General features: G+C 44.0%; 2 protein-coding genes across 21 annotated transcripts in view; one reads left to right on the top strand and one right to left on the bottom strand.

Moving 5' to 3' along the window:
• The window catches only part of SETD5 (SET domain containing 5), an 89995-nt gene extending 79092 nt beyond the window's left edge, over positions 1–10903 (top strand). For 19 of the 20 annotated variants that reach the window (XM_033865333.2, XM_073787610.1, XM_073787609.1 and 16 more), the window contains 2 exons: positions 263–351; positions 686–3317. In XM_033865333.2, the coding sequence (XP_033721224.1) occupies positions 263–351; positions 686–1294 (698 nt within the window). In that variant the 3' untranslated portion in view covers positions 1295–3317. Of the gene's footprint in view, positions 1–262; positions 352–685; positions 3318–4359 lie in introns of those variants that run through there. The other variant, XM_033865344.2, reaches the window with a different exon arrangement.
• The window catches only part of LHFPL4 (LHFPL tetraspan subfamily member 4), a 41333-nt gene continuing 30667 nt past the window's right edge, over positions 5104–15769 (bottom strand). The window contains exon 3 of the mRNA XM_073787616.1: positions 5104–10148. Within this exon, the coding sequence (XP_073643717.1) occupies positions 10096–10148 (53 nt within the window). The 3' untranslated portion in view covers positions 5104–10095. The remainder of the gene's footprint in view (positions 10149–15769) is intronic.

Below are 15769 nucleotides of genomic sequence, written 5' to 3' on the forward strand. Positions count from 1 at the left end.
GATACCTTTATGTAACTCATCTCTCCAAAGCCCTGGGAATCACCTTGATGAAGGATGAAGAGAAAAAAGGAGACAGAAATCAGATCAGGCATTTAAAACACCCCATAATTAACCGCTCCTTTTGCCCTTCTGGCATGCTGCACTCACCTGATTTGTCAGAAAGAGAGCGGCATGGGTTGGTGCTGGCATTGGTGACTTGAATGAACAATGGCTCTCTCACACTTACTCTAAGAAAATAAGTTGATTTTGTATTACCTTCCAGACCCTGCAGATGGTGAAGGCCCAGAGACACTGAGCTCAGCACTCTCTAAAGGAGCAGCCGTTTACAGCCCTTCCAGATACAGCTACCAGGTGAGACAAGAAAGTGCTCATCTCTGGGCATAAGAATGTGTTCTGGGTTCCAAATGTTTTGTGATCCTGGCCATCCTTTGCAGTTGAGATGCCGTCTTTGCATATAGTTTCAGCAGCTTTGGAAATAAGTCATCATCTGCTCACCTTCAGGTAATAAATCATGCCAGAAAAATTAAGTGACCAAAGACAGCCATTTTACTGTCCTTGGTATCCTAAAAAGAACAAATGTTTAAGAAGATGAAGAAAAAGTAGGATATTTTAAATATTCACAAGCCTAAATGGCTTAAATAGGGACTTTTTCACCTCCTTATGTTTTCCTCCCAACTCTTTCTAGCTCCTGCAGTGTGATAGTCCACGGACAGAATCACAAAGCCTCCTTCAACAGAGTTCCTCCCCCTTTAGAGGACATCCCACCCAGTCTCCGGGATACAGTTATCGAACTACTGCACTGAGACCTGGGAACCCCCCTTCTCATGGTTCTTCAGAATCCTCCCTCTCTTCCACGTCCTATTCCAGCCCTGCCCACCCTGTGTCCACAGACTCGTTGGCCCCATTTACGGGGACACCAGGGTATTATAGCAGCCAGCCACATTCTGGAAACAGCACTGGCAGCAGTCTTCCAAGGAGGAGCTGCCCTTCTAGTGCTGCTAGCCCTACCCCGCAGGGCCCCTCAGACTCGCCGACCTCAGACTCGGTTTCCCAGTCCAGCACAGGAACTCTGAGTTCCACCTCCTTTCCTCAGAACTCTAGGTCGTCATTGCCATCAGACTTCCGGACTATCAGTCTGCCCAGTGCTGGGCAGTCAGCTGCCTACCAGGCCTCCAGGGTATCTGCGGTTTCCAATTCACAGCACTACCCACATCGAGGGAGTGGGGGTGTGCACCAGTACCGGCTCCAGCCACTGCAGGGGTCAGGGGTCAAGACTCAGACAGGACTTTCCTAGGGCTTCTGGATTTGGGCAAACAGAACTTGAATGAGCCCATAGCTGCTTCCTTCCAGCTGCCTCTGGAACCTAGGCCGAGCATATTGCTGGGGGAGGGGGTACAAGGTGCCAGAGGATTGGGTCTGGTCAACAAGAAACAAGACTTGTGGTCGTGACTGGCTCTGGCCTTGGAGAAAGATGTAAATCTTGTCTGAAGCAGAGACTATAAAGAAGTTTCTCCCTGCTGTTAAGGGTACATTGTTGACAAGCAAATGGTGTTTCGGTTAGTAATGGTTCTAAGTGCAATGAGTTGTGTTGAAGCCTCCGTCTCCCATCCTTGCCTGTATCCTGTAGTCACTTGTGCAGTGAGGACATCTTTTTAAATCAAAAAAAAAAAAAGTTTTCAAAGGAAAAAATGGTGAGAAGAGCAAATCTCAAAGCCCCAAGCCATCTGAGTAGTGTTAGGGTTTTATGCACTTAAGAAAAAAGGTAGGTATATAAGACAACCATTCCAAAAGCAGTTATCTGGCCAAGATGTGTCCACCCAAGAATATTCCTTACCTTTGTCTTAGAAACACCAAGAAAGAGGCGGGGATAGTGAAGCTTGGAGTGTGCTTTGACTGAGGGGTGCCTGGATCTCTGAGGAAGAGCTCATGGTCAACTCTTGATTATTCAGGAGCAGACTGTCCTAGTAGATTGTCTGAGCCCCCAGCTGGTACCATCCCACTCCCCTTCCCCAAGCTATTTCACAGCTCAGTAATCTATGAAGTAAGTAGGCAAAGAAAAGAGATGTAACTGAGATGGGCCAATTGCATTGCTACTTATCAGCTTTTGGCAATAAATTTGATTAGGAAGGGTCCCAGGTGGTTAGGGAATTCTTTGAATTTTATTTTTTCTACTCCCAATTAATCAGGAGTTGACGATCCCCTGAGTAGGACTGCCTCCATGATTGGGGAGCATGCACTCGTGACTGCAGGGTAAGAGTGGAAAGATACATTTGTGGAATGGCACCGACAGGGCTGTGATTGTGTGTGGCATGTCCCACGTTTCTTTGGGAGATGCTTATTTGAGAGTGGCCCAGGTGAGAGTGTTATAAAGCCACCCACATACCTAATAACACTGTTCTGGATGAGAGATGAGAGCAGACTGGCTTCTCCCCATCAGTGCATTGTGCCTGTTGTACACCCCTGCAGGAGCCCTGGAGCCAGCCAGGTGGGGTACACAATCTTTTTAAATTCCATACGGTTGCCAGCTTATTTCTTTCACTTGTTTACTGTAATATCCGGCGTGTTTTTATTTATCTAATTTTGTATTCAGTTATAACCATGGTAGGGGTAGCAGATATCTGACAGGTGTAATCCCTGGTGCTGCAGTGGACCTTACTTCTTTCTTTTGGACAAGATAATACTGTGAGTCTCCCTCCTTCCTTCCCTCCAGTTTGTTTTCTCCTTTTTTCCCTCAGCCTCTTACATCCCCTTTCTTTCTACCCTCTCCTACAACTATCATATGCACAGTCTTCTCTCTTTGTGTGTGACTGTTACAAAATTTCACTTTTTCAAAATTGAAATCAGGTGTTTGCTCAAATGAGGGGAGATTTTTTTTTAATGCTGAGACTTCAGCAGAATACTTTTCTTTTTGTTTCCCCCACAAACCCATCAGTCTGGGAGAGCGTTGGGAGTGGAAATCATGTTGCCTGGGATGCTGGTTTCTTTGTATATTATATAAAACGTATGTAAATGTCTCTCCATTTGGGCTGGGGTTTGCATTCTCCCCTTGGCTTTTGACTGAGGGGAGAGGCCAGCGGGCAGGCGGCCCTCACCCTGCCTGGCACGTGCAGAGACCCCAGCCACTCTGTGTGGGCAGGGTGCTGTCAAGACCAGACCTCTGGGGGGGGGGGTGGGGGCGGGGGGTGGGGGGGACTCTTGGAAGGGAAGAAGTATCACTTCTTTCTCAAGTGGAGTGTTTACACCTTGCTGTAACATTTGAACTTTCACAAGAGATGTAATAATTTTGATAATAAAATTCTTAACCATAATAATCATAAGTTGAGAACTTCTTTGTCCAGTTCTGTGACCTTGGCTTGCCTGGTTTTCCTAACGCTGTCCTTACTTGAAGAGAGCAAAGATGGACCCACATTCAGGAGACTGTGCTCTTGGTGTTGTTTTGTCCATAATGGGGTCAGGAATACAGACTGATCTTCCTTCACCATTTTATGATTAAGATCAGGCTATAATCCTTTACTAAACAGCTACTGAGTGCTAGGCTATATGTAAGGTGCTGGGAATATGAAGATAAGACAGCCTCCTTCTCTATTACTAGATACGTTGCTTTCGATGTGATATAAATATTAGAAGCTGAACTGTATTAAAGAAATAAGCAAGTGCACCTTGTATACAACTTCACAGTTAATCAGGCTCTTCCATTTATGTCATTGGTTGTCTCATTCATCCTTAGAATATGTTAAGGTAGGTATATTATTCCCATTCTATAATTTTTTATTAGTTTCAGAGGATATAATGTGTCCAAGATTTCTCTCTTCTAAATGGCAGGCTCCAACTGACAGTATTGGAAATTTTGCAGTTTACCCAGGAAACAAAAAGAGATAGCTAGAGATGCTTTGAAACTGACTAGAAATCACTTAACTAGCAGGAAAAGTATATCATACCAGTTCTTGCCTTAAAAAGCAGTCTGGGCTTTTTAGCCTTCAGGCATCATTTTGATGGTGCATGGTTCTCTGTTTACTAAAGGTCACCCTGAAGAAAAAAATGCACTATTGTCCAAATGGAGTAGGCCATTTACTTTGAAACTACACTGATTATCAGTTCATCAGCACAGCCTTCATAACCTGCTATGAGGCTCAGAGACAGAAAGGTTCCTGTGCTGAAGATGAATACAGGAAACAGCTTGGAGAAAAAGCATAGTTATTGAAGGAGATGGTGTTCCTCTATAACTTTTCCCTGCTCCTACACTCAAAACTTACTCTGAGATACAAAACCTTGGGCAACTTTATAGGAAAATTACACATACCCATGAGCCTCAAAACACCAATAGCCACAAGACCTTCATGGTATCACGTTCTGTTCCAGAGGAAGCAATGGTGTGTCTGATGGGTCTCAGAACTCCAAACGAGCACTCACTTGGAAGTTCAGCGAGCCAATTTGAGAACAACAGTCAAACTAGAAGGGATTTGCAGTGCGGGCAAAGGTGCTTGGGTAAGTCTGAAGGGGCTGGAGCAGTCTGGGCCCAAGACAATTCTAAACAGCAAAGCTCCCAGGACAGAGCTCCACACTGAAAAGAAACTCCTGATAGAATCCAAATTGAGCAGGAGAGGTGGAGGATCACATTAAATAAAGTATTTTGAATGAGTGAAACTAGGATTGTCCATAAAAGTGTTAAATAACTTACCTTGTTCTTTAACTCCTGAGAGAAACAAGTTGGTCATAGGTTGTTCTGCTGGGGCTTCCCTGGTGGCGCAGTGGTTAAAGATCCGCCTGCCAGCGCAGGGGACATGGGTTCAAGCCCTGGTCCGGGAAGATCCCACATGCCGCAGAGCAACTAAGCTCGTGTGCCGTAACTACTAAGCCTGTGCTCCAGAGCCCAGGAGCCACAACTACTGAGCCCACGTGCCACAACTACTGAAGCCCGCTCACCTAGAGCCCATGCTCCACAACAAGAAAAGCCACCGCAATGAGAAGCCTATGCACCGCAACGAAGAGAAGCCCCTGCTCGCTGCAACTAGAGAAAGCCCACACACAGCAATGAAGACCCAACACAGCCAAAAATAATATAAATAAATAAATATGTAAAAAAATTAATTGTTCTGCTGAATGTCAACTGCTATTGTTTGCACAGTCCATATTTTAATATTTTACACATACAGAAAAAATGTGCTGTAAAACATTGAAACTAGAAAGAAATCATACCTCCCTTTATTTACCCATAAAAATGGGTAACAGAAAGTACCATAGTCAAATTCCAAACAGTTACAAGAAAGGAGCAGAATAATATCCCCACAGATAAAAGCATGCTAATGAAATAGGACAGGAAAAGGAAATAACAGGTATACAGATTGGGAAAACAAATGACTGTTCACAGAGGAGGACATAATTGTCTTATAGAAAATCCAAAAGAATTGACCCCCCCAAAATAAAAAGATGCAACTAATAAGCAGTTATAGCAAGGTTGCAAGGTATAAGGTTAATGATATAAATGTCAGTTGCTTCCTTACATACGAACAACTGGAATTTGAAAGTTTAAACACTAACATTTACATAAGAACTGAAAAAATGAAATAGGTATAAATCTAACAAAATATCTAAAAGACCTATATGGGTAAAACTACAGAATTCTTGATGAAAGAAATCAAAGAACTAAAGAAACAGGGATATTCCATGGCCATGAATGGGAAGACTCAATGTCAGGATGTCTGATCTCAACTTGACCTTTAGATTCGTAATCCCAATCAAAATCCCAGCAGATAGGGCCTCCCTGGTGGCGCAGTGGTTAAGAACCTGCCTGCCAATGCAGGGGACACAGGTTTGAGTCCTGGTCCAGGAATATCCCACGTGCCGCAGAGCAACTAAGCCCGTGCGCCACAACTACTGAGCCTGTGCTCTAGAGCCCGCGAGCCACAAATACTGAGCACACGTGCCGCAACTACTGAGGCCTGCGCACCTAGAGCCCGTGCTCTGCAACAAGAGAAGCCACTGCAGTGAGAAGGCTGCCCACCACAACGAAGAGCAACCCTCACTCAACGCAACTAGAGAAAGCCTGCGCGCAGCAACAAAGACCCAACACAGCCAAAAATAAATAAAATAAAATCCCAGCAGGTTGTTTTCTGGATATCAACAAAATTATTCTAAAGTTTATAGGCAGAGGAAAAAGACCCAGAGTAGCCAACACAGTGTTAAAAGGGAAGAATGAAGTCAGCCAGCCTTTGAGACTTACTATAAAGCTACAGTAGTCAAAATAGCATGGTACTGGAATAAGAATAGACAAATAGGTTGATAGAGCACCCGGAAGCAAACCCACACAAATACAATCAACTGATATTTGACAAACAAGCAAGGGCAATACGGTGGGGAAAAGATAGTCTTCAACAAATGGGGCTGGAACAGTTGGACATCCACGTGCAAAAAATGAATCTAGACACAGACCTTAAACACTCTTCACAGGACTTCCCTGGTGGTGCAGTGGTTAAAAATCTGCCTGCCAATGCAGGGGACACGGGTTCGAGCCCTGGTCCGGGAAGAGCCCACATGCCATGGAGCAAGTAAGCCCGTGTGCCACAACTACTGATCCTGCGCTCTAGAGCCCAAGAGCCACAACTACTGAGCCTGCATGCCACAATTAATGAAGCCCGCACACTGCAACAAACAGTAGCCCCTGCTTGACACAACTAGAGGAAGCCTGCTTTCAGCAACGAAGACCCAATGCAGCCAAATAAATAATTTTTTTTTTTTTAATGAATCCGCCTGCCAGTGCAGGGGACATGGGTTCGAGTCATAGTCTGAGAAGATCCCACATGCCACGGAGCAACTAAGCTGGTGTGCCACAACTACTGAGCCTGCGCTCTGGAGACCGCAAGCCACAACTACTGAAGCCCACACATCTAGAGCCCGTGCTTCGAACAAGAGAAGCCACCACAATGAGATGCCCACGCACCGCAACAAAGAGTAGCTCCCACTCGCTGCAACTAGAGAAAGCCCGTGCGCAGCAATGAAGACCCAACACAGCCATAAATAAATAAATAAATTTAAGGAAAAAAACAAACAACTCTTAACAAAAACTAACTCAATGTATCACAGACCTAAATGCAAAACTATACCTAGACAATAACAGAAAATCTAGAAAACCTTGGGTTTGGCGATGACTTTTTAGATACAACACCAAAACCACCATTCATGAAAGAAATAATTGGTAAGCTGGACTTTAAAATTAACATCTGTTCTAAAAAATACACTAACAGAGTGAGAAGACAAGCCACATACTGGGAGAAAATACTTGCAAAAGACATCTCTAATAAGGGACTGTTACGCAACATACAAAGAGCTCTTAAAACTCAACAACAAGTAAACAGACAACCAAAAGCAATCTTAAGATTGAGTGCAATCCTTACCAAAATTCCAATGGCGTATTTCACAGAAGTAGAGCAAACAATCCTAAAATATATGTGGAACCACAAAAGACCCTGAATAGCCAAAGCAATCTTGAGAAAGAACAAAGCTGGAGGCGGGCATCATGCTTTCTGATTTCAAACTATATTACAAAGCTGTGGTGATTACAACAGTATTAAAAAAAAAAGACACATAGATAAATGGAACAGAACAGAGAACCCAAAAATAAACTCAGGCATATATGATCAATTAATTTATGACAGAGGAGCCAAGAATATACAACAGGGAAAAGGACAGTCTCTTCAATAAGTGGGAAAACTGGACAGCCACGTGTAAAAGAATGTAATGGGACCACTGTCTTACACCATGTACAGAAATAAACTCAATGGATTAAAGACTTGAATGTAATACTTGAAACTATGAAACTCCTAGAAGAAAACATAGGCAGTAAAAAGCTCCTTGCCATCGGTCTTGATTATGATTTTTTGGATTTGACACCACACAAGCAACAAAAGCCAAAGTAAACAAGTGAGACTACCTCAAACTAAAAATCGTCTGCACAGCAGAAGAAGGGGAACCATGGACAAAATGAAAAGGCAACCTACTGAATGGGAGAAAATATTTACAAATCATATATCTGATAAGGTGTTAGTATCTAAAAATATATAAAGAACTCATATAACTCAAAAAGAAAAATTGCAATTAAAAAATGGGCAGAGGATCTGAATATACTTTTCCAAGTAAGAGAGACAGATGGCAAACAGGACATAAAAGGTGCTCCACATCACTAATCACCAGGGAAATGTAAATCAAAACTACAATGAAATACCACTTCACACCTGTTAGAATGGCTGTTATCAAAAAGACAAATCAGTTCAATGAAGATGTGGAGAAAAGTGAACCCATGTGCACTCTTGGTGGGGATGTAAATTTTTGCAGCCTCCATGGAAACCAGTACAGAGGTTTCTCAGAGAATTAAAAATAGAACTACCATATGATCCAGCAATCCCACTTCTGGGTATTTACCTGAAAAAAAAAAGACTAACTCAAAAAGACATTTGCACCCCCATGTTCACTGCAGCATTACTTACAGTAGCCTAGATATGGAAACATCCTACATGTCCATAAATGGATGAATGGATAAAGAAAATGTATATTTACAATGACAGCCATAAGCAAAAAATGAAATCACACCATTTGCAACAACATGGTTGCTCCTTGAGGGCATTATGCTAAGTGAAGTAATTTAGAAAAAGACAGATACCATATGATCTCACTTATATGGGTAATCTTAAAAAAACAAACAAACAAAAAAAAAAAACTCAGGGATACAGAGAACAGATTTGTGGTTGGTTGCCAGAGGTGGAGGTTGGGAGGTAGGCCAGATGGGTGAAGGTGGTCAAAAGGTCAAACTTGGAGTTATAAATAAGTCCTAGGGATGTAATATACAGCCTGTTGACTAGAGTTAATAATACTGTATTTGCGGGCTTCCCTGGTGGCGCCGTGGTTAAGAATCCACCTGCCAATGCAGGGGACACGGGTTCGAGCCCTGGTCTGGGAAGATCCCACATGACGTGGAGCAACTAAGCCCGTCCGTGCACCACAACTACTGAGCCTGCGCTCTAGAGCTCGTGAGCCACAACTACTGAGCCTGCATGCCACAACTACTGAAGCCTGCGCTCCTAGAGCCTGTGCTTCGCAACGAGAGAAGCCACCACAATGAGAAGCCCGTGCACCACAACAAAGAGTAGCCCCCGCTCACCGCAACTAGAGAAAGCCTGCGCGCAACAACGAAGACCCAATGCAACCAAAAATAAATAAAATAAATAAATTTTAAAATAATAATAATACTGAATTTGCAAGTTGCTAAAGGAGTAGATCTTAAAAGTTCTCATCGGGCTTCCCTGGTGGCGCAGTGGTTGAGAGTCCGCCTGCCGATGCAGGGGACACGGGTTCGTGCCCTGGTCCGGGAGGATCCCACATGCCGCGGAGCGGCTGGGCCCGTGAGCCATGGCTGCTGAGCCTCCGCGTCCGGAGCCTGTGCTCCGCAGCAGGAGAGGCCACAACGGTGAGAGGCCTGAGTACCGCAGGAAAAAAAAAAAAAAAAAATCACAAGAAAACAATTTTTGTAACAGTGTGATGACGGATGTTGATTAGACATTGCGGTGATCGTTTCACAACATAAAATAAAAGCAAGAGAACAGAACAAATACCAAAAGTTATAATTCAAGAAAACTTTTCCTTAAATATTTCAACTACAGACTGAAAGAACATAATGCATACCTTGTAAATTCAACCAAGAATTCAAACCCAATATCAAGACATTCTAAAATTGTTGGAGTTTAAAGAAAAGAAAAAATCTTGGATATCTAGGCCTAAAAAGTTATTTACAATGGAAGGAAAATTAAGCTCTGTCAGGTTTTGGTTTGTTTTATGGCTGCATTGGTTCTTCGTTGCTGTGCGCGGGCTTTCTCTAGTTGCAGGGAGCAGGGGCTACTCTTCATTGCGGTGCACGGGCTTCTCATTGCGGTGGCTTCTCTTGTTGCGGAGCACGGGCTCTAGGCACGTGGGCTCAGTAGTTGTGGCGCATGGGCTCTGGAGTGCAGGCTCAGTAGTTGTGGTGCACGGGCTTAGTTGCTCTGCGGCATGTGGGATCTTCCCAGGCCGGGGATCAAACTCGTGTCCCCTGCATTGGCAGACGGATTCTTAACCACTGCGCCACCAGGGAAGTCCCTCTGTCAGGTTTTTTGACAGCCACACTTTATGGCAAAAGAGAATGGAATAATATATTTAAGATACTCAAAGAGACTATGAACCAAAAGTTTCGTACCAACTATGTAATAGCAGCAAACTGTCATCCTTATGCCAGAACCTGGGAAACTTTATTCCTGTTAATTCTTTCTTAGGAATATGTTAGAAACTGAGCTGATTTGGATGACCAAACTATCTTAAGAAACAGCAACAGAAAGTCTGGTTGTGAGTTAATTATATGCAGTTAGCTACGTGTAGAACTAAGAATGAATGAGGAATATAAGGTGAGACTGCAGTGTCAGCTGGTTCATGTGACCTAGGCAATGTAAGTACAGTGCAACTACAAAGAAATAAGCAGAAAATAATATGGTTTTAGTAGTTATATTTGTGGTATTATATATGAGGGCTTTAATGTGAGAGGAAGCAAATGAATCCAATGTCCTTGAGAACCACTTAAGAGTCCACATGCCCCAACTGAGTCTGCATGCTGCAACTAAAGATCCCACGTGCCACAACTAAGACCTGGTGCAGCCAAATAAATAAATATTAAAAAAAAAAAAAAAAGACACACCAATTTAAAGAGGCTTCTGCTAACCAGCGACAACATTTTAAGCATTAATTATGATAACTGTAATGGAATCAAGTATGTTTAAATCCATGAGTTCATAATGGTACCAAAACATAATAATTGTTCATCTTGGGAGGATGTTAGGGAACCAACTCTATTTTTGAAAACTAGAAAATAAAGGGAAATACTCCAGCATTATTCTTGCCTTTCCTATACAAGTTGTACCACTATCTGGCTAGATCGAAAATGAGGATGTTTCCCTTTATAGAAGCTCTCCCACAAATAAGAGAATGATAGGTTTGGAGCATCACTATTGTTTAACCCGTAATTACACAAAAGCAATTAGATACTATGTATCTCTTGATTAAAAAACAACAACAACTATGAAGCAGTCATTAAAATGTTCAAACATACACTTGAATGTGAATAAGCATCTAGATCCAGTTTTCTGGAACTACAGAGAACAGAGGGAACTTGTTCAGCTAAACCACAAGAATGGAGCCAGCAAAATCCCAGCTGTGGAACACTACATAACAAATGGTCCAGTTTCTTCAACAAATTGCAAGGAGGGATGAAAAGAAACAAAGTGAGTAAAGACATATCCAAAGAATAGTCAAAACTAAACGATTTTGTTTAAAGATGCTCACTTGGATGAAAAAAATTATAGAAGTTGGAAAGTGATTACAATAAAAATCCAGGCGGTGGTTACTCTTAGGAGGGAAGGAAGGGGGGTAGTGTTTGGGGGCACTGGAAAGGCTTCTGGGGCGGTCAGCAAGATTTTCTTTGGTTATGGTGAGAAGGTTATGTTTAATAGGTCATCTGCCTGTACATTTGTCTTATGCTGCAATATGTCTAACAAAACAAAGAACAAAGCCTTACATAGCCACAATAAACAGGCAAACAGCCCTGCTACTAAGTGACCTAATGTCATTTGAGCCTGGGGTCTCTGTCTGACTTATTTGTGTATTTCTAGAGCCTGGCAGTACCTGAGCAGAACAGGCATTTGACACATATTTTGTTGAATGACTAAATGAATCTGAAGAAGCCTCCAACCCACTCAGGTTGAATTTCGGCACCTAAATGAGCTTTCCAGAACTCCAGATCTGTATGGGTGCCAGCAGATGGTGTCACCAGTCCTTCTGCTCTGCCTCAGTGGACTTGAAAGGGGTTTCAAACTAGAGCTCTGTTGGAAACTTGGAGTCTGGTGAGTTCTACCAATTTCATGCTCCTTAGTCACCTCCCAAAATGACAGTCCTCCATGTCGTCTGGCTTCCCAGCGCTCTCTAATTTTACGACATACCATCCTTCCCTCCCAACTTTTCTGCAGTGCTCTTTTCTTTGATGGACAAACCCCTACCTCCTCCATATTGTCTGTTGGCCTTGACTGAATATGGTTCTCTCGTTAGGACGCCACCTCCTTTGCAGCCTCTGACGTGGAGGCTGCTCCTTCTCTCACATCCTGTTGCGTGGAGGCTCTCCCTAAATGTTTCCAGACAAAATATATCTTATCCCTCAGATTAAAAATCCCTGCTTCCTCTGCTGCTCACGCATTGGTTACTGCGCTTTCAGCCTTCTTCCTGCTGTCATCTTAACTGTCCAACCTCTCTCTCTGATTCTTTGATTTTTGGGGCAACTTGGCTTGTCTTCTGCACACCAATTTCTGCCATTATCCTTACCATTTGGGTAGACATCCTAACCAGGTTGCCTCACATCTCAAAGTCTTTTATAAGAATTACTCAGAATATTCAGGTCAAATACCCAACTTTCTAATTAGATACAGTCTCCTAACCTTCCAGCTTTTTCACGTAAACTTTAGCACCTTGATTTCTCCATTTCCTCCGTCAGTTTGCCCCATTGCAGGCTCTCCTTTTCCCATACCCAGCCTAGATCTGTTGGTGGCTCTCTGACTCGGCTTACCTTGCACCTCCCTTTCAGTCTATAGTCTACCTTCTGTGCCTGCCCTCCCATCTGTTGGTGTCACCACATATTCATGGTCACCCATCAGTCCTTTTCTTGATCCTTTTATATCCTTGGACAGCTCCTTTAGCAACTGTTCCAAACTTTCATAATTCTTCTCAAACCCCTTGCTCATTCCCTTCTCTTTCAGTAGACAGTGTTGCCTCCTGCTTCACTGAAGAATTGGACGCCATCGGGCAAGAGCTCCCTAAACGTTGTACTTTACCCCCAAAAAGAGGCTTCCTCGCCTCTTCCATTAGTCATCCTCTCATTATCTTTAAACTCTTACCGGCCATGACCTACATTCAGAGCTCCTCCTCCTCCTCTGGATTACATGCTGGTATTTGTCCACTGCTTGTTCACTCTACTTAAGATTTCCTGAAAGAGTTCCACTCACCGATTCTCCCTTCTTAGACACGCTTCTCCAGAAGGTGACCCGCACTCAGTCACCTCCCATTCTCTTCCTGAACAGACCTCATTTTGGCTCTAACCTCACTCCTCTGAACAGGCTTTTACCAAATCCAGCAGTAGCTTCCTTGTTCCCAAATCTAGGAGACACATTTTTAAGTCCCTAATTCTGGACCTCTGCTCCATCTGATCAGTTGACCTTCCCCTTGAATTCTAACTCCTTGGTTTCGCTAACACCACATTCTCATGGTTCTCGTCATAGCTCTGACTCTCTGGACATCCATTCCTCTGACCTTTATATGTTGTTGTTTTCCAGCATTTTGCAGCCCCATGCTCTTTTCACACTACACAGTCACCCTGAACAAGCTCATCTGTACTTCATATGTCAACCATTACCTGCATGTGTTTGTGTTTCTGGCCCAAATCTTTCTCTTGAGCTCCCAAATTAATTAAGCCAACTGACTACTGGACAGTCCACCAGGATGTCCCACATGCATGTCTCAAATTGAACTGATTATCTTGCTCCCCTGCTATACTGGCAAATTTTTCTTTTCCCCCCAAGCAAAAAATTTAACTCTCCTCCTTGACGCCACTGTATCCATTATCCCCACAATCAGTCAGTTACTAAGTGTAATTTCTATTTCCTAAATATTGAATTCCTTACCTCTCTCAAAAGCACTGCCACCACCTTGCTTCAGGCCAGACTTCTGCTTTACTTTTTCTTAAAATTGTCTCCATCTAACTCAACCCCCTAACACTACAACCAGAGTGATCTTTCTGAAATGCCTATCTAATTGTGTCCTTTTCCTGCTTAAATTCCTGCCCCATTGCTCTTAGGTCTGAACTGCTGTACACAGCATCAGAGCTTAGTCATCATCTGGCCTGTGCTGATCTCTCCAGATTAATCTCTGACCCTCCCTACCTCACAGTTTACAGTTCAGCGTTTCTAAATTGCTCTTATTTCTTCACAGCTTCATTTCGGTTTCTCATCTCAGCCTTTTTCCCCAAGCTGCGCTGTCTTTCATGAATGGCTCTCCTTGCCCCTGCCTGCCTGCCTACCTCCTGTTCATCCTACAGTTAAAATTGTCCATCCCCTGCTCTACCCACCCCACCTAAAGCCATGCAAGGTATCCCTACCTGGGGTACCCACAGTACCTTGTACCAGGCAGACTTCATCTCCCCAACCAGACCCTTAAGACAGAAACTCTGATTTTGTTACTTTAAGTTCCTAGCAGATACTATGTGCTCAAAATGTGTTGAATGAAGATTCAATTCCCAAGTGCAAAAATTATAATCAATGTAGCTGACACATGGGGCATGTTAACTATGTGCAAGACACTGCAAAGCAATTCACACGCATTCCCTCATTTGTTCCTTACTTTAGAGAGAAGTGAAAGGACTTGACCAAGGCCACACAGGCAGAAAAGGGTGGAGCCTTGTTTTCAAGCCCATGTAATCAGGAGCTGGCAGAGACTGCCAGCTCTTCTCTCCTTTCGCCTTGGAAACAACAACAATTTTATTTGTTAACAGATTACATTTCAGTTAGGTGTGCAGTGTGACTCAGTCCTATGGGATCTCCAGAAGTCTCTTTAAAATGAAATTGTGGATCAAAGTGACGAGTCCAGGCAGCCACTTCAGGCCATGAGGTGTCCTTGAGGATGAAAGCCAGGATTGAAAGTGGTGCTGGGTTCCATGTCAGTCATGGTCTGGCTACCTTCACATAAGGTCTGTTAATACGCAGCCACGGCTGGTACAAAGGGTCAGGTTGAATCTCGCCCCTCTTAATCCCCTGGGGGCCAACTCAGAGAAGGAGAAGCTAGCATGGGTGATATAAAGTGTTTCTTTATTTGAATGTCATTCCACCTGCACTGAAGCTCAAACCCAGCAGCAGCAGAAGGGGTCTGGACCAAAATCAATGTTACCAAATTGGACGATGAACAGTGAGGACACGTTCAGACGGAACTTACTAATGGGGTGTAGACAACACCAAGCTATCCTAATGACACACAGCATAGGCCCTCTGCTGATCAGAGCTCAGGGGAGGACTGTGGCTCCCTTGTTCCCTTCTCAGGAAACTCCAGTCCCCCCCGAAGGCTAGCCCTGAGCCAGGCAGGGGCCTGCGGAGGTTTCTCGTGCTGGGAAGGTCCCAGCTTCTCCAGAGAGAGGGTTTCCCTTTCTCAGTTCACACTGGAAGCTGGAGAAGGGTGACTCCCCTGTGCCCAAGTAGGAACTTCAAAAGGTGGCCAAAGAATTCTTCCCTACAGCCTTGTCTAAAAGCTCTCAACTTCTTGGCTATAGCAGGCCTGAAAAAGATCTTGATCCTACCCATGGCGTTTTCCTCCATGGGTACTGGTCCCCAGAGAGGAAAGTTCACACATCCCAAGACCCGGAAGGACTTGAACAAGCAGTGCTCTGAACCCCCACTAGGTTGGAGCTGCATTGGCCTCTCCTGAGATAGTCCCACACCAGGCAAAGGAAACCAGATGGTGCCAGAGCCCTCTGGTCCAGGCACGGCTGGGGGAGGGGTGCCTCAGTGGGCCGCTCAAAGCTCAGTGTCTTTCAGGGACCAAGAGACCGATCTGGGAACGGACCATCTCTGCTTCAGCGTCCTCCCGAAGGCTTAAGCCAAGTTGCCAGACGTGGGTGAGAGCAAACTACAGACATCCTTGCTGTGCTGGCTTCCTGGCCCCGGAGAGC

This window comes from Tursiops truncatus, chromosome 10 (assembly GCF_011762595.2).
Source record: "Tursiops truncatus isolate mTurTru1 chromosome 10, mTurTru1.mat.Y, whole genome shotgun sequence".
Taxonomy (NCBI): domain Eukaryota; kingdom Metazoa; phylum Chordata; class Mammalia; order Artiodactyla; family Delphinidae; genus Tursiops; species Tursiops truncatus.